Source organism: Triplophysa dalaica, chromosome 18 (genome assembly GCF_015846415.1).
Source record: "Triplophysa dalaica isolate WHDGS20190420 chromosome 18, ASM1584641v1, whole genome shotgun sequence".
In the NCBI taxonomy this organism is placed as follows: Eukaryota; Metazoa; Chordata; class Actinopteri; order Cypriniformes; family Nemacheilidae; genus Triplophysa; species Triplophysa dalaica.
The window spans coordinates 17,354,808-17,379,356 of record NC_079559.1 but is presented as its reverse complement, the minus strand read 5'-3'; the positions used below and the strand labels follow the sequence as shown (position 1 = coordinate 17,379,356).

General features: G+C 37.0%; 1 protein-coding gene across 1 annotated transcript in view; it reads left to right on the top strand.

Moving 5' to 3' along the window:
• The window catches only part of prdm16 (PR domain containing 16), a 209,730-nt gene that overhangs the window by 55,162 nt on the left and 130,019 nt on the right, over positions 1–24,549 (top strand). Inside the window, exon 2 of the mRNA XM_056772745.1 lies at positions 1,058–1,404. Within this exon, the coding sequence (XP_056628723.1) occupies positions 1,058–1,404 (347 nt within the window). The remainder of the gene's footprint in view (positions 1–1,057; positions 1,405–24,549) is intronic.

The window sequence follows — 24,549 nt, the reverse complement described above, 5'->3', positions numbered from 1 at the left end:
CCCGGAGTTCCCCTGGTGTACTAGAGGACATAGGCACATGCACACTCTTCAAAAAACACTTTATATCTCTTGACAAATGAATAGATAAATAATTTGTATATATTTAAAATGATGGATATAGAATGCCTTGACAGCTGTAGTTCCAACCACAGAACTTTTCAATGCTGTTTCCAATGTTCATTGGAATGGTGGTATTGTAAAACAGAGAACAGTTGAACTACTGTCAACACCGGAACTTGCCAAGTTCGTTGGCTAACAATGCTTTTGGGAAACACAGCCCAGGTGTATCTTCATTCTGATATGGAACATGACCCAAGTAATTCCTAAACGATATAGTCAAGCTCATTACTTCATTTTTTCAAGATGAATATTCTGTTTCACTCAAACCTATATCACAGAAGTTAAATGGGTCAACTGCATTGTGCAACATAAATGATTTTATAGTTTAATAGTAAATTTAAAATGTGAAAAATTTTGTGTGTATGCCTTAAAGTCTCCCTGTGCTGAAAATCAGGTTTATGTCTATGTGGGATTTTTAATATGCATTAAGATAAACCATGTGCAAATATATCATTTTAAACCAGTATTTTCTCTATAAAACTGAATAAAGACAGAATAAAACTGTTTTTTTTCAAACTGCCTTTATTTATGACATCATAACTCTGTTACCAATCATTTTACCAGATTTGAGCCAAGATTGAGCCGTAGATATGTCAGGATAGTGCACAGACTCTGCACTGAAACGATCGCTGCTGTTTCAGCACTGCTTCTGCAACACGGGCATGCTCTGCGCACACGTCGAATGAGGCATCTTTGTAATCAATTGTCCGAACTCACACAACTAAATTTTGGCAGGGACTAATATGCCTATTCATGACTCTGAGTATACATAATAAAGCAAAGGTGTAGAGGTACATTCACGTCATGATATTATTATCAAATACAACTTTAACAAATGCAATTATAATGCATAAAGGTGTGTTTTAAATGCTAAAATGATGAAATGCAGTGGGACTTTAATCTATTAGAAATGTCTGTCTTTGTATTGTTTTTTCAGATGACAGTGAAGCTCTAGACCGCATATACGACACAGAACCTAATCTCATGACTGGCGAGAGTGCGGAAGAGGAAACAGAAGACAGCATCATGTCCCCCATTGCAGTTGGGCCCATGTCCCCTCATCCCTGCAATGAGGAATTTACTCCTAAAGAAGGCTCACCCTACGAGGTGCCAGTCTACATTCCAGATGATATTCCTATCCCTTCTGACCTGGAACTCAGAGAATCATCTGTTCCAGGGGCTGGCCTTGGAATCTGGGCCAAAGCCAAAATTCAGATGGGAGAACGCTTTGGACCATACAACGGACTGCAGAGCACCACCGTTAAAGACACTTATGAATGGGAGGTACGTGAAAATGAGATGATTTGTTATTTTACACATTGGTTTAAAAAATACTTTCAAGAGGTAAATTGTGTGATATGAAGAATTACGCAGATATGCTTTGCCCATAAAAGGGCGTATTGATTAAGTGTAGGGCACTCTGACATATATTATGAGCATGCACTCTCAAAGACCTGGCAAAGACACCAGCTGTCACACAACAGAAGAACTAAAGTTTTTTTCATGGCCTTTTGCGTTTGAACTGTCTTAAAAGCATATTATTGTTTTTGCATGTCTTATTGCGCTTAAATATAAACTCACGATTGTATTAAAAACACTCAAGGTTTCAGGTTAAGCCAGTGTTCTGACAAAAAAAATGTGCCACTATTAAAAACCTTGCAGATTTTACAAACACACATATTTACACATCGCAGATACATGGAAAACAGGCAGACACACAACTTATATGCTTGCTTGCACACACCGAACATAACATAGATGCACAGACATGCACACACGCACACGCATCCACACACAAACGCACACACACATAGACTGAAGAGAAAAGAAGAGAAACAAACGTAATATATTATGCAGACTATTCCTATCCGGGGTAGTATTAATTCAAGCAAAATGCTTAAAATAATATTAACAAGTTCAAAATTCTAAAGCTGATGTCAGCAGCCCCCCGGCGAGCAAAACGAGTGCAGACATGTGTAAACGGTGGCGAGGAATGCAAAACCCCAGTGGACTCCGGTCCAGCCAGGGGAACCAGTTCTCCTCTGGCACTACTGCTGCATCTCTACAAGCTCGACAGCAATGGTGTAGTTGGGGCCATTCGCATGTATTCGCCGTATGCTTACTTTTTCTAACTTTAGCATCGCAATGTTACTGTAGCACTGGTAGACCGTGCAACCCTAGTATATATAATAGTTAATTGTAGTTGCAATTTTGTTGTGTAGTGGTAACATTTCAGGTCAGGACATGTGAGGCTCCCTCTTTCAGCTCCATCATCAGGACTGGTTACGGACCTTGGAACAATGAGAAAAGACAAGAAGCAGGATACCGTTCTAAAAGTGCATCAGTTGTTATAAGAAGTGTTCCTGGTTCTGGTTGATCTAACTAATGCAGCATAATAATCCCTTAGAAGATTTGTATTATAGAAGTGGTCTGTATGCATGGTTGAATAGATACGTCTTTAGTCTAGATTTAAACTGACAAAGTGTGTCTGCCTCCTGCACACTATTCGGTAGACTGTTTCCAGAGTTTGGGCAGTAGGTAGGAAAAGAATCTACCACATGCCCTTGATTTTGAAACTCTAGGGACTGTATAGTATTAGAAGCTGACTCAGGTACTGTGGAGCTAAAGCATGTAGGGCCTTAAGGTAGTAAATTAGATTTTAAAATTACCATGAAATGTTGCTTAATAGGTAACCAGTGCAATGATGGCAGGACTGAGGTAATATGCTCATATTGTTGTGTTCGTGTGAGAACTCTGGCTGCCGCATTTTAACTAATTGGAGTTTTGTAATACACCTACAGGCAACCGCCTAACAGTGCATTACAATAATCTAGTCTTGACATCATGAATGTGTGAACTAACTTTTCTGTATTTTATAGTTTGATAGTATAACTGAAAACGATTGGATAGGTATTAACGAAACCTGAACCTGAATGAAATGCTTTTCCACTAAGGCCAACATAATTTTCAAGTCAATGTAAAAGTATGCTGTGTGGTCAATAGTGTCAAAAGCGACACTTAGATCTTATAGCACAAGTAACGAGGTGCAGCCAAGATAAGATGCAAGAAGCAAATCATTTGTTTCTCGGATCAGATCAGTCTCTGTGATGTGCTCTAAATCCTGACTGGAATTTTTATCAGATGTCATTCCTTTGGAGGAAGGAACATACAGTAGTTGTGATGAAACAGCCATTTCGAGTACTTTAGAAATGAAAGGTTACTGTTTTGCATTGATATCAAAACACTGTTTCTTTAAATATATTTGCTCTAGCAGCAGTAATATAATAATTTGCAGAGTGTGAATAAGATCATACATTAATAACGGCGCTACATACCTTTACTTTGATGCTGCACGTCACTCAGAAATCCAAATGCGCTCACACTGCTTACTCCTCCATGCCAAACATTCATAATATAACATCCATTTGTATTTTAAGTCCACAAACATAATAAATCAAAGAAATATGAATATATTTCTTATTATTCACATTGGATTACTTGTGAAAGAATCACCTCCCATTATTGTTGTCCAACAAAGTATGAAAGGTGGCGGATGGTCCTTCGGTAACACTGTGTAAACTCTTAACCATCAGTCTTATGTGTATAATGAGCCCATGCACACATGATTCATATTTCAATAGCAAGTTTATTTATCAGCTGTGTTGTTAGTGTGTCAGCTATATGCTAATACTTTAGCACAGTGATGCCTACTGTATATACTTCTGTCGTGTCCATTAACATCCGCTCTCTCAATGAGCCATAATCACTCTGCACCATGCTTGCAGGTATTTATGAATGTATATTATGAGGACAAGCTCATTGTATATTGCAGATTGTTGTGTGAGGGCTTTCCATTTCTCAACGATTCTCAATATGTCTGTATGGAAAACACTTGATATCTACTTGTTAAATAGTTGTTTGGGTTTTACTTTAAAGGTCTCCTCATATGACCACTTTCAACAAGTTGGTAGGATTTATTAGCGTCTTCATGAAATGTCTGGAACATATTTTGCATAAAAACACTCAATGGCTGTGTAAACAAAACCCTTCTTGCCTCGTCAAAAACAGCTCTCCTCTCAGCAACCCGTTTTAGTACTTGTGTCTTTAAATGATAATAAGTTACAGCGCACCCCAACCCCCTTCCATCCGGCTTGTCAACACAACACACGCATAGTACTGCCATGGCAATCGTTTAGCTAAATTATGTTTCCTGAATTCCTCTGCGATTCCTCTAGTTTCGTCTTAAATGTCTCAAATCATTCGTCTGGAGACAAAAAAATCTGTCAGAGCAAACAGCGCTCAAATTGTGCATGTGTGCTTGCCTAAAATCCACGGATTGCACACCTGAGACCCCAGTGGAATAACATGGATTTAAGTGCATGTCGTAGACAAGTTATAAAGATAACTGTTACACACACAGCGTGAAAGCATAACTAGTAAGCTGTGAATGATTTTTCAGCCTAAGCACGAATGATTAGAGATGTTAAAACGAAACTAACCTGCAGTGTTCGCCCCTGTTCATTAGCCAAACAAACAGCTTGGTGCAGCTAAACATATTAACGCACATAATGTATTAACATTCATACAGTTAAACTCCAAGTGTCCATCTGCACTCATATACAAGTTTAACACTGGCTTTGAATGTTCTATTTAGCCCGTGACTGACTAAGCTTCCTTCGCTATCATATGGTAAAGTTATTATCCCTTATATACGGTACATTTACCTCAATTCAGACCGTTGATAAATATTACTCACATCGGCAGTTTTGTCTCTTTCAGTCGGTCTCGACCACTCTTGAGGAACAACTTTGAAGCTAATCCTGCTTGTACTGTCCCAGGTTGAAAAAGCACGCCGGTTTGAAGTGATTCGCGCAAACAAGCAGGATTTTATTTATGGTTTCTGAGGGATTTCCACTAAAAATAAAATAAATCCACTGCTGTCTCCTCCTAGGTTTGGACTCTGTGCAGTGACTACATTGCATGTTGTCCACGAATTTTAGCCATGGCCCCACGTACACCGCTGTCGCTTGTGAAAACAACAATGGCGGAGTGCGGTGTGTGGAACTGTGTAGAATAAGGGGGATAACATTATAATAAAATCTGCTTTGGACATCACAACCGGAGCGAAATCTGAATGGCTCGATTTCTCTCATGCTTGCAGGGAAATGCACACCAAAACAAACTTACTGGGTTTTTTTCACGTTTTCTGGATTGCTAGATGCACCTGGGACCCGATTATACCACTTCAACACAGAAAAAGAGGGGTTTTCAAATGATGTCCCCTCTAAAGGTTTAACTAGAGATTATTAAGAGTGTTCTGTTTTATTTGGCCCAAATAGTAAAACTTCCTTTGAAAACGTAATGCAATTATGTAAAAAAAAAATTTTTACAAAGTAGATTGCAGATATGAACATTAAATATACACAATTAAATATAACAGAGACGCGTAAATAAATAAACAATTGCTTTTTTTATAAATGACTTACCATTTTGGGTAGGCTATTAAGTGGTTTTGAAGCGCCCAAGTGGGAACTTTTGGATATGCCATGATAGAAAACAACTTAAAGGAAACTTTTGTACTATCATGCTCAAGAGACTTACAGGCTTACAATATAGAGGTATTGGCTATCGGCTAGAATGACCTGAAAACTATCAGCAATTTGGATATTGGGATAAAGTTTAATATTGCATCACTAGAATTCAGCTTTTTGGAACGTCAATTGAGCATAGCTTTAAAATCCATAAAGGCGTGTATCCCATTTTATATTTGATATTTTGATTTACTCTTTATATTGGAAGTTAGGACTTATATATATATATATATATATATATAATTATCCTTCCTTCATAGCAACACCACTGCAGTGTCTTATTAATATATTTAGCTTTTATTGCTTCTCAGTACTACCAACTAAACAGTTTATTCGTTTTGCCACTAGTCAACACATTGGGTTTCTTAATTGCGGATCACATGCCTTAAAGTGCATTCCTTCTACACACACATAAAACAACTTTGTTTAAAAACAATGTGTTTCAAATATATTTAAATACACTATGTAAAAACAAAGTGAAACTGGAACAGTTTGTGACACACATACACATTTGAGCCACAAAGATTGCAGTTGTTGTACATCAAGTAATCATCTGACTAGTTGACTACTTTTATACGGGTGTAGTCGTATGATTAAAAAGGCCATACTACCCAATGGTCCAAATGACTTTGTGATCTATGGATTTGGGGGAAAACCACAAGGGCTGCATTAGGGATTAGTTTAAATCAAGGGTGATTTAAATCAATTCTGCTGCTCCAACCGTAAAACAGATTTAAAACAGTTGATCAAGGACTTGGATTAGGGTTAGCTAAACTCTGAAATACAGGTGAAGAACTGGACATTCTGAAGATCCCTAAGAGGGCTATTACATCTCAATTTGGCTTGTGGGAATGGTTACCCACTGTGAGGCTATGGATTCAAAGGTTTATTTCATGTTTCTAGATTTTTTTTGACTCCAATTTTTATTTTCCCATCAATCTTTGAATTTCATTTAATACAAGTTTTCAAAACCCTGATTACTAAAGATATCCGTTTTTCTCTTTTGCCCGTATATATTAGTATGCACACATTTAGTCATGGCATATGATATGGGTTATGGGAGATGGCATTTGCGTGAAGTCACATTGAACTATTCATTTTCATTTCAACATGACATCATAGGATATTGAAGTTGCTTCGGTAAGGCACATGCTGATTCCCTCCACATGAATAATCATATGTGGGCAACTCAGTGTTCTTCCATTCAGGGGCCCCCCAAGGGCCACCACTATAGACAATTCTTTAAAATGCATCGCGATGCCGATGTGAACGATTCTGCATCAGTGCATAAAAACTAATATAAATTATTTAAAAATAATAATGTTGCTGTTATCATGTTGCTATTGCTATTATGTCTTATTTTGTTTGAAAACGTTGTTTTAGACATATACTATATAAATGCACATTTAAGACTGTGATATGAGCACAAGATCCGCACTTGCGTGTCTCTCTCTCTCTCAAGGGGGTGAGAGAGTGCGTGCCTAGGAGGCTCCGTGTAAACAAAGGGCATTTTCATATATTTCTGAACTTGGACTAGTGTTGAAAGTTTTTTAAGACGTCAAGTGCTTAATCGACATGTAAAAGACACCACATTGCATCTTTAAGCGATCTACTCACATTATGAAAGAAATACGCACCTCTGGAATATTGTTTTAATGCGGGGGTTTGACAAAAAGACGAGAAAGCCGCAACAGTAGGTTTCAAGGGTACTTGTGCAGTAGGACTGAACATGCTACTTATAGAGAATGCCATTGCTGACGTCACACGCCCTATGTTGCATGTTGAAGTGGCACTGCCATCTTAGGAGGATCATATTCTACTGCTTTTATTGTTTTTATAGATACCAATATCTATATTTTGTTTGATATACAGTATGGAGAAATTGAGAGTGAAAGAACCAGAGGATTTTCCTGTACGACGCTGCTTAAAGCTATTGCCATTTTAACACTGCAAGACCGACCTAACATAGTTATATTTCCTAATCAAACAAGAAAAACAACGCATTTAAAGCACTAGTAGTGATCCACCAAAGATGGAGCAACATTCAACACCGCATGACGGAGCTTCACATTCTCTATTAATGATAATCATAATTGAACTGAATCGTTAGCCCAGTGAGATTCACACCCCTAATACATTTGTGTTGTCAGTTACATTTTTACTCACTAAACGTTATTAAATAAGCTTAGCAGTGTTGAATTAATATTGGCTTAAATTAATTAAAGCAGTTAGCTCACTGGGTATGACTAGTCACGCTGTACTATGTCAGATTGCAGATGATGAAGAGAAAATGGACAAGCATGTCAAATTTTCTGAAGACGGAAAGTAGTACAAGGGAGTGTAGGTCTGAGGAAGATGAGAAGAAGGTCAGTTTTTATGAATTAACTTTAGAAATGGTCTGTGCTATATTTCTGTACAATAAAGGAATATGGAAAATTCTTTTCAAACTAAATATTGTCCTTATATATGGTTTGCACATATATCTGCTGATCATTATTTTTAAAGGAAAATAACTACAATATTTTATAGACACGCTAGTCTACTCGAAAATACATGACAGTGTCATGCTTTGCCTCTTCTAGGTGTGAAAATTACACTTTTGGTTCTTTGCATTTGTTAAAATTAAATGATTTTACAAATATGCATTATTTGTACTTTTATATAAAATAAACCTACCCATTTCCGTACGTTAAAAATTAACACGCAACAAGCAAAAGGAAGTCAGCCACAGAAATTAGTCCATCATCCATGACCTTTAAAATTTTGGCTTTCATCACTTCAGATGTTGGTCTTACTCCTGTAAAAATATAAAAACATGAAAAATTCAAGACAGGGAAATATTCTAAAATTCTAAAAACTGAATTACCCAGGTTGGATTTGATTTACTTAAACACCCAATTTAGAAATACTGTCGAAAAAGACATATGACTAACTTTCATGCTGCATTAACAATCTTGTTCCAAAATCTCCATGAAAACACATCAAAATTTATCACAAATCTGACAGCGCGAGTAAAAAAACGCAAGTAAAATTGGTCAACCCTACATGTACCACATCCATGTTACAAATAACCCCAAGTTAGTTTGTGCCCCTCTTACCCCTTAAATCTTCAATTCCACCCAACAACTATTGAAACGTGCTATAATCAGTCTCTCTCTCTCATCCCTAATGTTCAAGTAGTTTGGTTTATGTTTTATAAAAAATACACTTATGGCCCTGCTTGACAGTATAATGATTGACAAGCAGCACATCTAAGGGGAAATTGGTCACATACTCACATGCTGACACACATATACTTGCCAAAGACCCATAGAGACAAATGTTCCACCATATGTGAGAAATCATGTATAAAATGATTCTTTCTACAAGCTGCCAGAGACTGGTTAAAGACAGTGGCTTGATTTAGCAACACGTTGTTACCGTAAATGCATAAAACACGTTCATTTTGTGAGTGGATGTAATCTGAGATTAACAACTTCAAAGGCAAATTTCTCAATATTTACCTTTTTTCACCCACGAATTCCATCTTTGTAAACAATTGTTGTTCCGCCAGATAGCAGAGATGGGAACAAGTCACATATGGTCAAGTCCAAGCAAGTCTCAAGTCTTAACCATCAAGTCTCGAGTCAAGTCTCGAGTCACAGTTTAGACAAATCAAGCAAGTCAAGTCAAGGGTTCACCCTAAGCAAGTCAAGTCGAGTCCTGATAAGATTCAAGTCAAGTCGCAGTACTAAAATAAACAGAGGTTAATTTTTTAGATACATGTTTATTTTTGCACAGAAAAGATGAACTTATATACATACATTATGTATCTTATTCACATTGCTATATATGAATTATATGCATATCTGTGCAACATTAATATCTGAAAATAAAAGTGTTGCTTACACAAAAGAAATCCAGTCTGAAATGTATAATACAATCTATTTCAATTTAATTGAAACGGTCTACACAGAAATGGAAATACTTGTATCTGACAGAATGACTTAAGCATTTATACAGGCTATGAAGCTTATAAACTAAGTATTGTGACTGACAACTTGACTATTGGTTGTTTTAGTATGATGCTGTAATACTTGTGCTGTCCATTAAAGTGCACAGTAGGCCTATAGGGAATTTGTAATTTATGGGAATCCCGGATCATTTTATTGACTTCGATATTGAATCCTGTTTATCAAAATGAACGGATCTTTTTCATTTCGGTAGAATATAAATTAAATGTATGTTAATATAGCCCAGTGATGAAGTTATGATGCTTAATCGTCATCTCTGCGGTGGACGCGCAATATGCACGTTTCATACGTAATATATAATCTGAGAATATTTGTTTTCTATTTGAACTGGTTTCATTATTTGTTGTTATGGTGAGTATAAAAAAAATCCAAACAGTTAACAGATTCGAACTATGAAATTATTCTCGTCAGTATGACCGCAAAGTTTTTAAAGAGTTATTTAAGTCCAGGTGATGTCACCGGCGCGTCCATCACCCGGTCATGCGCAGTATAAAAGCGAGCTGCTATTCAGCTTCCACACACAGTCCACACAAACACTTGAACATGCGCGCATTTAATATAGACATTCGCCTACATGTAATACAGAGAAGCCCTTCTTGATTTTAATGTTTTAAGAACATAAAAATCCGGGCTACGCCGTTATAGCCAGATTCCCCAATTCATCTAACTATGAGATGAAATGTAGGCCTATCAGTGATGATCGATGACCACATTTCTAATAATAAAAAAACAACCAAGGCAAAGTTATAACAAACAGAAACGATTAATTCATTATATTAGTAATAGTTGTATTACACTGACTATAAAGAAATTACTTTCTTACCCTTCCTTGTGGTTCTTGTAATGTCGGACGAAATTGGACGTTGTGGTTGTTCGTGTCAGAAATCCTCGCGTTGCATACTCTGCATCTGGCAAATCTTTTTTATTTTTGACGGTCCAGTTCAAAGTCCTTATAGCCAAACGTGACTATCTGTGGAGCTCGACTGTTGTCTGCCATTGTAACGGCCACAACTGTTTCAAGCCGCCAGGCGCATGCGCAGTTTCCTCTCTATCGTAACTGCTCTACAGTAATTGGCTGTTACACCTTGTTTGGCGCGGTTTGAGTTGAGCAGCGTTAAAGGGACAGGCGCTGTAGTGCTGCTGAGTCACAATAATTATTTTAGCTAATTTCATTACTTTACAAAGTTCAAGTCATTGTCGAGTCTTCCATTTAAAGTCAAGTCAAGTCGCAAGTCACCTGCTCTCAAGTCAAAGTCAAGTCAAGTCATTTTCTTACTTCTGTCAAGCAAGTCGCAAGTCCTGAAAATTATGACTCGAGTCAGACTCGAGTCAAGTCATGTGACTCGAGTCCCCCACCTCTGCCAGATAGTGTCCTATCCTAACCAACCATACATCAATAGAAAGCTTTTTTCTTTAGCTTTCAGATCATGTAAAAATCTAAATTTCGAAAAAATGGTTTTGTCCTCCAGGGTATTTTAAACCCAACTGTTTTGTTCGTCCCTGTTTGACTCAACCCAGGGTTGAAAATAACCCAGCATATTTCAGATTGTTAATGTGCTCAGTAACTATGATTGAGATTAATAGCAATACGGATACATCTAATGGATAGCTCTTTTCTATTATTATATGTCTACTTGGTTTAAATGGCTCACTAGGTTTTAGAACACATCTGTCTGTGTGTATTACTGCTGCAGGTGTGAGTTAATGAGCATCGTCTGCAGGTGGATCAGGAAATTTTCCGCTCTCTGTCCCCAGGCTGTCCTGTCTCGACTGAAGAGGTGTTAGCTCAGATTCATTTTAGCAAGACGGACAGCTCAATCTCATAGATGCTTAGCCTCAGGCCCTCCCTCCCGCAGACACTCTCTCTATCTATCTACAGCGCACTGCTCAGGAACAAGAGACAGGGCTTTTCTATTTAAAAGCCATTATGGTTCCTTTATCACAACATATCATAACAACGAACCGATCACAGACGCTTTCAATCAGATCTGTTTCTGAGTGGGCTCTAGGGTCCCAAGCAAAAGGTTTATAGCCAGTGGCCTTGTCAATTTAGGGGGTCGATAGTGTGATGGCACTAGCTGGAGTATTGACATAAGTGCCGTACTCACTAGAGAATGTAAGGAGTAACGCTGACAATCCAATGTGATATGCTGTCAGATTAAATCCATAAGGGACTGCTGACACAGTACCTTTTTGTGTTTGTTCAGCTACTGTTAGATATATCTAGAGGGGAAAGTGTGAGCGCAGGTCACGTGTCTTTGAGTTATCCATCTTTACTGAATAAATGCACAAAATAATATCGGCCATTTAAACAGTACTATAGTATAAATGGGAGTAGTATTAATAAATTTAGGACATACTGTGTCCGACATGTTTTATGGTAATATAATCCGTATGCTCTTTGAACTATAACGTATTAACAACAATAAGTGAGCATTGAAAAAAAAACATGATTTAGTCCCGAGAAATTCATTTATTGGCACTTACACTAAAAACGGATGTAAAAGTTTAAAGTTAAATCACTTAACGTTTTCTGCTATATTTCTTTGATTTACTTTTAAAACTTTTGTGTGTTGTGTCACATGGCAGAGATTGAGTCCGGTGTAGACAAGGTGTAAGAGCGCTTTTCCACCATCGCACTGAATTGTTCTCGTCGCTTAATTGTTCCATCCTTTGCCGATCCAGTCCAGCCAGTACAGTGGTGAGAACGGAAATCGTTATAACAAACACAATAATAAACACAAACGCGACACGCTCTGCGCCTTGGTAACCAAGAGACTGAGATGCATGCATTCTATTAGCACTATTCAAGAAGGTCAGACAACCGTGCCAAAAATTACAAGCCAAGAACAGTTTGTATTCGTGCCCTGTCGAACCAGGTTTATGTGGAAACATAACTGTTACTGTTTCAGACCTTGCTTAGAACGGTTCGGCATGATGGTGGAAAAGCACCAACTGTTGTTGCATCTGTGTTTCTTGGCCTTGCTACCCATATGGTATACTAGTTTTTTAAAAGTTTTTTTAAAAACCCTGCGAAGCAGTGGAATACAAGGGCATTTTATGACAGCTAAGGGGGTTTTAGGCACTCTGCTTTGCCTTTCAGAAATAGGGGGCAACGTGCATGCAGTGTGGCACGCACATTTTTCTAGGCGCGTCGGCGTTGCATCGAGACAGAAGTAGTTCAACTTTTCCTTCAATCATTTCTATAACGGTTAACTTAGTTTGATGTTGGACAGAGTTTTTCAAGCCCACACTGGTATGGTTTATGGGCCGATTCACATTTGGTGTCTAAAACCGCCTGCATTTCTATAATAGTAGTAGTAATAGTGGCAATAGTAGTGCATTTCCATAATAGTAGTACTAGCAATAGTAAATATCAGGACATTTCCACTGCTTGATTATTGTGATGGCCAATTGTGTATATGTCATGATGTTTATTAGTAGTTACTTCATAGTTATTTATGTAGAATCTGAATGAGTAGATAAATAGTAGTTCTTAACGATGAATGAGTGAATTCGAAAGCTATTGGTTAGCTAACTGTTACTTAACAAAATTATAAGATGTTAATAGTGTAATAAAACTCCATACTAATTAGTTAACACATCTTCCTTAGTAGTTAAAAGACCAGGTGTCAGTATTCAGGAGGAATTACCTATTAGTTCTGCAGTAATTCCTTCTTAGTTACACATTAAGTAAGATACAGTATTCTAAGTGTTTTAGTGAATAAAAAATTGAAAAGCAAAATAAAAAAGTGACAGCAAGATTGATAGCATGGTCACCTCATTTCTACAAAGAAATGAGGAAATATAAATTTCATTCTCTCTCTCATTTGGATCTCTGTAATGGATTATCGACATTTTAAGTATGTGTCAGTGTACTGTGGTCAAATTACTGTGATAAAAACTATGATGTGATTAATACTTGTATTGGCAGCTCTTTTTTTTTTTTTTTTTTAGGGAAGGTTAGGTGGACAAAGACCCAAGAGCTTTGACATAATTCGAACACTGTCTATTCCTATACTCTCTTCTGATTCACACAAAGCAAGCGTGATTACACTTTTAGTGATTAACACTTTTAATGTAACTTGTTTCTTTAGCTTTAAGTTGTTCATATACTTTTAAATATTTTTAACAAAACCGCGAAATTACACAGCATTTGAGATGTGTGCCTCAACGAGTGCCTCGATGACATCGGATCTCTATTTCCCCACCTCTTAACTTCAAAGGATTTGACCTAGGGATGACTTTGCTGCAATGCAAACACTTTATTTGCCTTCATGACACAGGGTAATTTTCCATATCAGCATTATTCATCCAGGTGAAAAAAAGCTTTCCCTCGCCATTTTCTCTTATTTACCTAGCTGTTGACTTAGTGATACCTGGTGCTGGATCTGTTTTTGTGCCTTTGGTCTATGTAAAAGATGTTTGATTCTTCATGGTTGTTCCTCATATTTTTAGCTGAATGCCTTTGTTTCCTGATCCACAACTGACAGGTAGCTTTTTTGACCATGGTTGACTTTGTTAGTCCATTTGCTAGCATCCCTCTTAACTTGAGCACCACGCCTCACACTATCTGTCCTGGTCCTCCTGTTGACTCTTTGTTTGTAAGCCTTTGTATGGAATTTCTTAAGCCACTAACCATTTGTTGAGACCATACCTAGTTGGCACAGTTCTCTGTTTCTATTGCTTAATAAATATACAGACATTTTGTAGTGAGGTTATGCAATGCTAATGCTTCAGAAGATAGAGTGTGATTGGAAATTACACTTTAAGTAAGGCATGTGTACAATGTATGTTTATATGTGGTGTTTTACGAAATATATAATTAGATGCCATTTTTCAAAAAGTGGCAGGGTCTGTACTGCCACACACAGTAAAAAAAACTCTACAAATGTACTCGCCCCTGTCCCACAGCTTCAACAACCCATTTTTTGGGGGAGGAATAAGTAGGCTATGTAAAACATTTGATGAAAAACGTTTTGCTGGCACTCAAATTATGAGTCACATACTATACCAGCCGTTGTGCAAATATTCTCACTTTCAACATGGCATAAATCTTCATGGCTCCTGTGGTCTTTGACATCTCTGTTGACCAACGTTTTGTTTTGCATCATTGAGAGCCAGCCTTTGTTTATGCACAAAGAGAAGGTGAAAGTTAAAAACATTATAATATCTTCCACATTTGTTTTATAGAGGTTTTAAATACGCCATTAGTCAATTGAATTAAATTTTCAGAGCACTTGGGTTGGATAGATTACACCTAATATTAAACATATGTTCCATGTTGCTGTAGACACACCAAAGCAGCATTTTATGAGCTTAAAGAGCTGGTTTTCTTTCTTGCGTCTTACTGTAACACTGTCTATTATTCCCAGGAACATAGTAATTGATAGCAGGGAAAGCGGGCAGCAAATTAAATGTCAAGATTTATTAGCGCATTGATGCCTTTTCATTTGTCCATAACCATTTACCCCATCTGTTAATTAATCTTGTATTTCAATGGTTACAAAGACTTTTTATTGTGTTTTTCATCTGTGCTTTCATGTGTTCTTACACAAGCATATTTTTTACTGCATGTTGCATGTGGTTAGAGATTTGTTTAAAATGACTCACCCTTAGTATCATACTTTTGTATGTGATTTGTCTGGCACTGTTTTTGACATCCATGATAAAGTGTACCCTGTAGGTGAGAGAATCTATTACTTTTTGAAGTGATCAAGTTTAAAATAATTGTCTGATGGTTACTGAATAATGCTTAAAGTCTTTCCACTGAAATTCACAAAGGCTGAAATGGCCACCTATACACTCATTCACTATTCCCTACATAAGTCCACTAATATTGTCCACTTAAAGTAGTGAATGAAAATAAGTGAATGAATTCAGACACTAGAGCCCCGGAAGTGTTTCGTCAATGCCGGACTCAAAGTGTTGCGTAGTTCGGACTTGCAGTTACGGTTACTAAGTAATAGTTACTATAATTTAATTACTTTTCCCTTGAAAAAGTAAAGCGAGGGATTACTCTTATTTTGTCTGCAATTTAACTACAGTTACTTCTGATTAAATTGTGAATAAAAACAACACTGGAATATACATTCAGATCCAAAAGTCAAATTTTTAGATGCATTCATTAATTTATCTTTCTCACATTGGTTATTTAATAAAACTATTTTATTTATGTAGTTTTATTTTATTTATTTGAATGAATTAAAAGTCACTTAGCTAATCAAAGTTGATCTAAGATATAGGAAGTAATTAGTATAAAGTAATTAAATACTTTTTGAAGAGAATAATTTTTACAGTAATCTAATTACTCTACAAAATATGAAACTAGCAAACTAATAATTAATTACTTTTTCAGAATAACTTACCCAACACTGCTTAATACTCTCTCATCCAGTGGGCGTGTCCAACACATTCTCACTCCCAACTCGTCACTTATTTGCGTTAAGGCAGCACTCGGTGTCTTTTTTTAACGAGCGGGTACCTTTTTGTCCTTCCATTCCATGAGAAACCATTTTCGTCGACACGCAGACACGATAGACACACACATTTTACTTTCATAATTAAGTTATATGTTGGGATGTAATTTTGCGATGATGACATGTGTTGGGGTTTGATTTTCAGTTAAACAGCCAAGAAATTGTGATTACGTGACGCTATTCAGGCAGTTTGAGCAAGTAACATAACAGTTTATTTATAATATAATGTGTAATACAATAGCAAACAAAGTGTCGTTAAAAAATACAAATACGTTTACAAAAGCTCAACAACAGATTAGTATGAGGAACAGATGTGGAAGCGATCGCCATCCGCTGTACATCTCAGGTCCTGTGAACACAGACGTTAAAAAATGACTGCCAAGAAGAAAGCATTACATCGGTTTCATTTGTGCAATAGTATTGGCTCTCGTGTGTCCCGTGACCGATTGCGTCATTATGTCTTCTTTGAAAATGAAACGGTATTGGCTCCTGTGGAGAATCTTGTGTGAGGACTTTGTCAATGGAATCAAAGCCAATAAAAAAACTACATAAAGGTTCCCATTTAAATACCAGGTGGACCAACGTTAATCAAACATTCCTTTAACCTCGGTTTTCTTCTTAGTATAAGTACTGTAGGTCACAGGAGCCCCGTGAGTTGTGTATGCAGTGAAAAAACATAATTCTTGTGTGTTTTGATAAATAGGCAAAACATGCACTCTTGTGTCCTAGGGCTGCAGCAGATACTGCCTCCTCTCATCAGCACACTGAAAGATTGTTAGAGGTGTTAATGCTGCTAATTAAAGTGATATTTTTGCATTTAAGTGTGTGTTTGTCTGTTAACCGTGATATTAATTCGGTCTCTTAGAAGTTAATCAAATAGACTCAATGCACTGTAACTTCTGTGTTTTCATGCATGGGATGAAAACACATCCGCTGCTGTGCCGGAAGCCATTAATCTTTACAGCTAGCTGTGAAAATGACAACGGAGAAGACAAATATTTGTACTCGCTGCTTATGTAATCTTAGATTACAATAAATGATGTTCCTTGAAATTGTAAGGCTGTTATAGCAGTCACTATGTCCATTAAAACGGAAAAGCACTTTAAAATATATGTGTAAAAATACATCAAGAACTTGGATGGTATAAAACGGCTATTGTCTCAGTAAATCTAGTGCATAAGGCTGGATAACAATGATTTAATCTTTACAACAATTTTATTAAAAAGTTTCTGCAATTACATGTATAAAGTGTTTAATTTACATGGTTATATTATTTTTATTTACATTTTAGATTACATCCTATACAAATAAAACCAAGTTAATCCATCTTTAATGTTACGTCTACTCTTTAGCATTGGTTAATGCTAGCATTTTCATCAAGAGACGGAAGATTCGGAAACTGCGTCACCTCAGGGTAAAGTTGCCTCCAGCTAGAGATTAGATTGTAAATGTACTACTCTTGTCAATTAAAGCTTCTTCCCTTTATATGTACTATGTCTTTCTGCAATTTAGTACATATAAAAAAGCTTTAATTGACAAGGATTAAGAATACATTTTCATGTTTAATATGTATCAATGTTTCTCTGCAACTGTTTGTCAGACTGCTAGTTCATTTAATTTTTAAGTCTATACAAGCTACATTCAGAGTCATATAAGCACACTCCTGCATGACAGATCATTTAAGGATTCCAACTCTGCCAGCTGCACAGAAAGATGTTTGACATTCAAGTCAGCAAGCATACATTTTAAAAAAACCTAAATGCCCACATGGCTACATTTTAAAACACAGTTTAGCATTTAATTTAGTCAAAGCATTAAACTATGGAGACACAAATCTTGACCAAGATGCTAGATAGCATAAATAAGTATGCTCAACACTTGTTTAGGTAAAATATTAAAGCATAATTTTACTCAAAAAAAGCAAAAAAAGAATGAAATGTTGCTCTGATTTTGCTGTCAATGTTTTAATATAAAAAAAGTTGTCCACGTTTTGCCTTTTGTTCCAGGCTCAGTTTTTTTTTATATTGGCCAATATATCAGTCATAAACTTCAAACATTATGGAATTATCATTTATCATTATTGGCCAGAATTTACATAATGGGTCTTCCCTAGTTTTTTTTTCCCCTAGTATTGTATTGTTTATGTGTTTAGCAACATGTCAATTTCAAAATCAGAAATGTATTTGTTTTTTGTCTTCCAAGCACTTTACATGCAGAGCAATCTATCTGGCATGAAATTATACTTCAGTTAGGAGCCTGGCTATGTAGGTAGGTTACTGTACTGAAGTTTTTGGAACAGAGGTGCTGTGTTTCAAGGATTTTTTTCTCTCTTTCATCAAGCGAGACTCTCTACTTTTCACTGGTGTCTCTTTTGAGCTCTAGGACTTTAATGCATCTAGTTCAGTCTTATCAGTGCAGTAATTTAGCCCTCACAGCTTGGGTTTCTGTCAGCCACCCCTGGCCCATTGTTCAACGCAGCTGTGGTTTAGATAAACCCTCAGTTGGAACAAAGTCCGTCTCGACCTTTACAGACCCAATCACACTTGTTTCCCTTAAAACTAATTTCTGCTGCTTTCAGGTCTGGGTGAGCATTATATGGGGAATAAAAGGGGAGGGTGAATAAAAGAAGAGAGCTAGGCAAACACAGAGAAGATTTAGATGGCTGGATGCCCTGGCTACACATTCTACCACGCTTATCGGTAAAACACATATGCCCTTCTTTATAATGCTTGTCTTCATAATCACATGTGGCATTCTTCCTATAGAAAAAATACACATCATATCACTCATTAACATTTCTATTGTTTCTCCAAAACAGTAATTAGACGGACAAGAAAAAGATCCCAGTTGTCTCACATGTATCTCCTCCTCTCAAGACGGATCAAACTCAAATATCTCTCCTAAAACTTCCAAGACTAAACTGACTCTCAGCCTGTGCTCTACAAAAGGCTCTTCACAGCAGTGCCATATAGGAGGATCATATCATAAATAATATAATTTTGTATCTGTGTCTGTATTCAGATAGAACCAGAAGTGGTTGGGGCTTACACAGGAAGTTTGTCAAAAGGAGAATATGCAGAATACGCCCCTTTAGACTGGCAAAACATTAAGCAAAATTGCTGCTTTCAATATGAGAAACTGGTATGGAAACTGGGATTTAAACACACAATCATTTGCTGAAATGAAAAGCAGCACGCTGTTTTGGTGTGTGTCTCTTTAAGTGCAAATGAGCTGCTAGTCTCCGCCCCCTTTCCAGCAGAAAATGCAGGGCTATACGCCTGTGCTTCCAGTAAGGTCAAAACCAGAAAGAAGGGTGAAAGCAAATGAGAAACACTTTTTCTCATCTTTCAACACAGAACGCAAGTAAAATGATACTTGGGATTATAACAATTTAAAAATTTGAAGGATAAAAAACGTGTGGTAAATAGATGCATGGTCATATGTTGATTTAATGATTGCAGCTTTTTCAACTCACCTAAATTCTACCTCTCTGTAACTCCCTTCAGAAATGTTGAAATCCCAACGTTCTCCTCAATTTGTTATTTTGTCACTCATGAAATCAGAGAACAACTTTTTGACCATATCTGTTTACGATAAAACATCAAAACACGCTTGAATTAGTTGTAGCATATTTCTGTGCTCCATGTAAGTTGCAGAAGGTTACAACGCTCATAAATACATCCAATAATACATTGACAACATTTACAAAGCTATCAATACCTCTCATCTACAAAATAAAGACGTTATTAGAAGCCCAAACTTTAATAAACAAGCGCTAGACCTATAGAGCTAAAGTTAGCCTCTTCTGACAACGGTTGAGATGCTAACGGACATTTTTCTTGAAGACATAAAACCCTTTCTAAGTAAATAAATAAGTCAATATTCAAAAGATACGTGTCAATTACAAGTAATAAAAGTGTCAACAATAGTTGTGTGTATTATTTGTGTGATTTGAGTGACTAAACGTATCTGAAAACACTGAAGAAAACCGTCACAGTGTTTGAATGCAACACGAATGTCCATCTGAAACGCACACCCATTAATCAAGCAGCATTAAGGCTACATACGGGATTAATATACGACATAAACTATTAAATCTCATTAAATTATCATTAAATTGCAAATTAATAGCCTTTTGATTTAACTAAAAATCTATAAAAAATGTATACAAAAGTTTGCTTTTATTAAATAATTATTAGCATACTGTTATATTAAATTAAACTATTTAGCCAGTATATCCATCCTTAAGATTGATTTGATTGTAAAAATAAATAGAAAAACATGTTTTGAAAGTCTGCCACTGCTGTACCAACAGAGACCCAGCGGCGGCAAGCCGCTGGTGGGGTGCCACCCAAGAAAAGCTGGCAGACCGACACCATTTTTGCATTGATCGGCTTGTCGACAGTGTGCCGACGATGGTCCGATGGTGGTAAACCGCTGAATCTGTGACTCCCAAAAACTGCCGGTGGACTGCCAGGTCATTGTTTGCTGGGCCCTTTTTAGCCGTGAACACATCTAACGACAATCTGAAACAATCTAAGTTTGGAAACAACACACTACAGATTACCTACATATAAACTATAGTACAAATCGGTATATAATTGTCAGGGTTCTGCCTCATCTTGTCTTATGTTATACGCTGACAATAATATCCTGTAGTAAAAATACCGCGTTCCGACCATTTTAATTCACACATAAGGCTCGCCTCACGATCATCTATTGTAAAACATAAGAGATCCATCTGAGAATGTTTAACATTATATTTATCATTCATTAGCTGGGGGAAAATGGTTCTGAAAGTGCATTCCAAATATATCATTCTCTTCTTTATCGTTATAGGTGTGATGTAAGCCCCACTCTTTTAAATGCAAAACTTTTTTTATAGGTAAAGTTTTCGTAATAATGTGAATCTCCCTTAATTCGAATGCATGGAGCAGTCAGCTCATGTGATACTGTGATGTCAAACTCTGAATATTGGCTGAATATGAAATGGCATACTTCCTTACTATATATATAAGAAAAAAGCTTTAGGCGAATGAACAGCATGTCCGAATCGGTAGTATTACAGTAGGCCTTTAATACCACGTTGGTGGACTATAGGAAATAGAAAACAGTACTTGAACAGAGTAGTATGTCCGAATCGTCAGTTTTCATAAAAGAGTAGACGAGAAATTCCCTGATGGCTTACTGGATTAGCCCAGATTTAGTACTCAGCGACGGATACCTCGAGATGCTCTATATCCCATGAGTCCACGGGACAGAATACCAACCACAGCCAGCAAAACAGTCTCCAGCCGACTTTCAAGTGCAATTAAACATGTTGTTAATTATTGTAAAAAATAATGTAAAATGAACTGTATCTGAATTTTTCTTCAATTGACCGTGTTTTATATTGTTCATAGATTTTATTCACAGAATTTAAATACGAAGCATTATTATTTTCAGCAGTTTATTTACATTTGTGTTTTATATGTATATTTGCCCTTTACAATATGTGGTATTGCTTAAATGTTTTAACTCACATACATGGGCGTAAATCTCTTTTAATAGTAGGGGGGGACAATACATATACAATTTATCAAGAGCAATTTTTGAAGGGGACACAAATAACACAGTCAAGACATTTATATATATGTTTTGTCTTTGTTGTGAAGACAGGAACTACCCATGATACTACATGTTGACATTGAGTCTCTTTTTAAACACTTTTAAACTTTTAAAATGTTATCCTTATTTATACTGCAACATTGTTTGACAAAGTTAACGTATATCGACATCATTGAGTGGTTGTTACTTTCAGCTGGCTCCGCCAACAAACTTTGTTCATGTTCGTGTACCCAAACAAACTTAAATTCTGTGTTATACTCGATGATGAATCGCCCGAGTTTCAGTAAACTGAATGTTTAGTTTATCCGCCGCGCACATACTGCACACAATAGATGCTGAGAAAACGATCCACTCCATCTGAATGAAAGCTGAGCACCTTTTGTGGACGCTAGATATAGTGCCAACGTCACAAAACTGTAACCGGTATGTTCGCGGCTGTGTGTGACACGGGACCTGAATGGCGGGATCGTTGGCTTAGTGTTGCGGTTAATGTTCACATCATGCAAGGTCGCTTATAATATAACAATGAATGCGAAACGGCTTCGGCGTGTTAGTTGCAGTGTGTGAAGTCCTATGTAACAAGCTAATGTTAACTAGCTAAGTAACGTTTAAATCGCTAACATAGCAGATTCATGGAAAATGCATCGTTAATCAGCATTTTCTGAAACAACTAATTTATTAATGAATCAGCATCAACTACATTAAAGAGAATAACTTCATTTAAAGTGAATAAAATATCCTTCTTACTGGAGTTCAACAACCACTGATGAACTGAGCCGCATAACTGACTTGAATGTGTTTTGCAATGCGCAGGTGATATGAACGTGGAGAGCAGGCATTGGGCCAAACCATTGTGAGAGGCAGGGGAGGGGGAACTCCACAGTTTCTAAATTTAAAACGCATTTTTGCTTTTGTATTTTCTACTAATTACGCAATTAGATTAGATTAACATCAATTTATTTATGACAATAAAGAATTTAATTGATCGAGGGGGGGACAACTCTCGGATAGAGGGGGACATGTCCCCTCCGTCCCCCCCCGGGATTTACGCCTATGCTCACATATATGTAACAAAACACAAGATAATTATTCACAAGATCATTTTAATCAGGTGGTTTTAACGGATATTCTTTCGTGCAATTAAACTTTCTCATCACCTTTCGTAAATGAATAATTACAAAAACCGTGTCGTTTTATGGTCAAGGAAAGAAAAGAACAGTTGAGGAGAAAGTGAAAGTTAAATGAGAGCATGGTTGGATAACAAAACTACTCTACATGAGAGACATCAACCAATAGGGAGAATATAGACAAAATAATAATTAGCAGCAGTTTACAGTCAAGCATGTTTCTGTTACAAAAAGAACATTCCATTGGAATAATCATTCTTTACAATGGGAAGTGTGGATGGGCCTGTTATGTCCGAAATTTAACTGAGAAAACGCATCCCAAAATCACAAAGCTGTTGTACTTCTTTTTATCGCTTACGTTTTATCAAAAGCATATAGCCCACAGTAAAAATGAGAATACATGAAAATAAAAAGCTCTGAATGCTTTGTTTCATGTGTTGTTAACTTGTACAAAACCAATGTTACGGTGTACATGCGACCTGTCTCTCATAACTTAAGTTGTTGCTCTTGTCATTTAATCACATGGCTAATATCTTACTTCGGAGCCGTAGAAGGGACATTGGCGGAAAAAAAACAGAAGACTTTCTCGTGCGCAGGCAAATGTTTCTCGTGCGCACGCGAAACTTTCTGGGTGCTCACGAGTTAGTGTGTGCCTGTTATGCATAAAAAGGCCTTTAGATGGCACCTGTTTAATTAAAATGTAGATTAATTAGAAATTAATAGCTACGTATATGCAATTGGGAGGTGATATTTTAAAACGTTTGATGTAAAACATGCACAACGTGTATTAATGCATGAAGGTAGTAACTTTTAAAAGGCTAAATTCATTACACATCTTAGGTGCCAAATACTATTAGGCTACTGCATAGTCTATAATGTATGGGAAGAATTCCGGTGGCCTTGTTCATGTCTGTATAATATAAATAAGAGTGATCGTGGCATTCGTTGACTAATCGGTTATTTCATAAGCTCGTATAGTGTTTGTCCATTGTCCTACAGACCCGCCAGGCAGCGTTTGAAGAACGCGCTGCAGGGTCGATCCACCTGCGAACATTAAAATGAAAAGCATCCATTACAATGTGTTAAATACATGAAGCTTCAATAAGATTAACGGCACTGAGCCGGTGGCGTGACGGCAAGCGCCGCTATACAAAACACAACTCAAAAAATGCAAACATGGAGAAGCTAAGTGGGAGCGCTTAACGGAAATTAAAAAAGCAGAACGATATCAGGAACGCAGAAAATAATCAAAATATATACCGAAAATAGGGAATTTCTTCACACTAGTAAACGTAAGCAGCTGTTCAGATAAGGCAGCATCCGTCAACGAGGACAGCTCTGCTGGCCAGGAAATTTCTTCACTGCCGGCGCTAGCTAATGTTCACAGCCCCGAGAGCGAAGATCCCCCGGCAGCATCTTCAACCGACGACCCGGATCCTGCTGCGATTGCGACCGTTGAGGGAAGCGGACAATAACGTAAAATACGAATGTAAACGTCCGTTTAAGACGGCTGTCTTTCACGGCTCATTTACGCTCGTGACTGCGTGGTTCCACCGGACTGCGTGAGTGTCCGCGCGCGCGCATACACATCATGTAGTGCACAGACAATTTT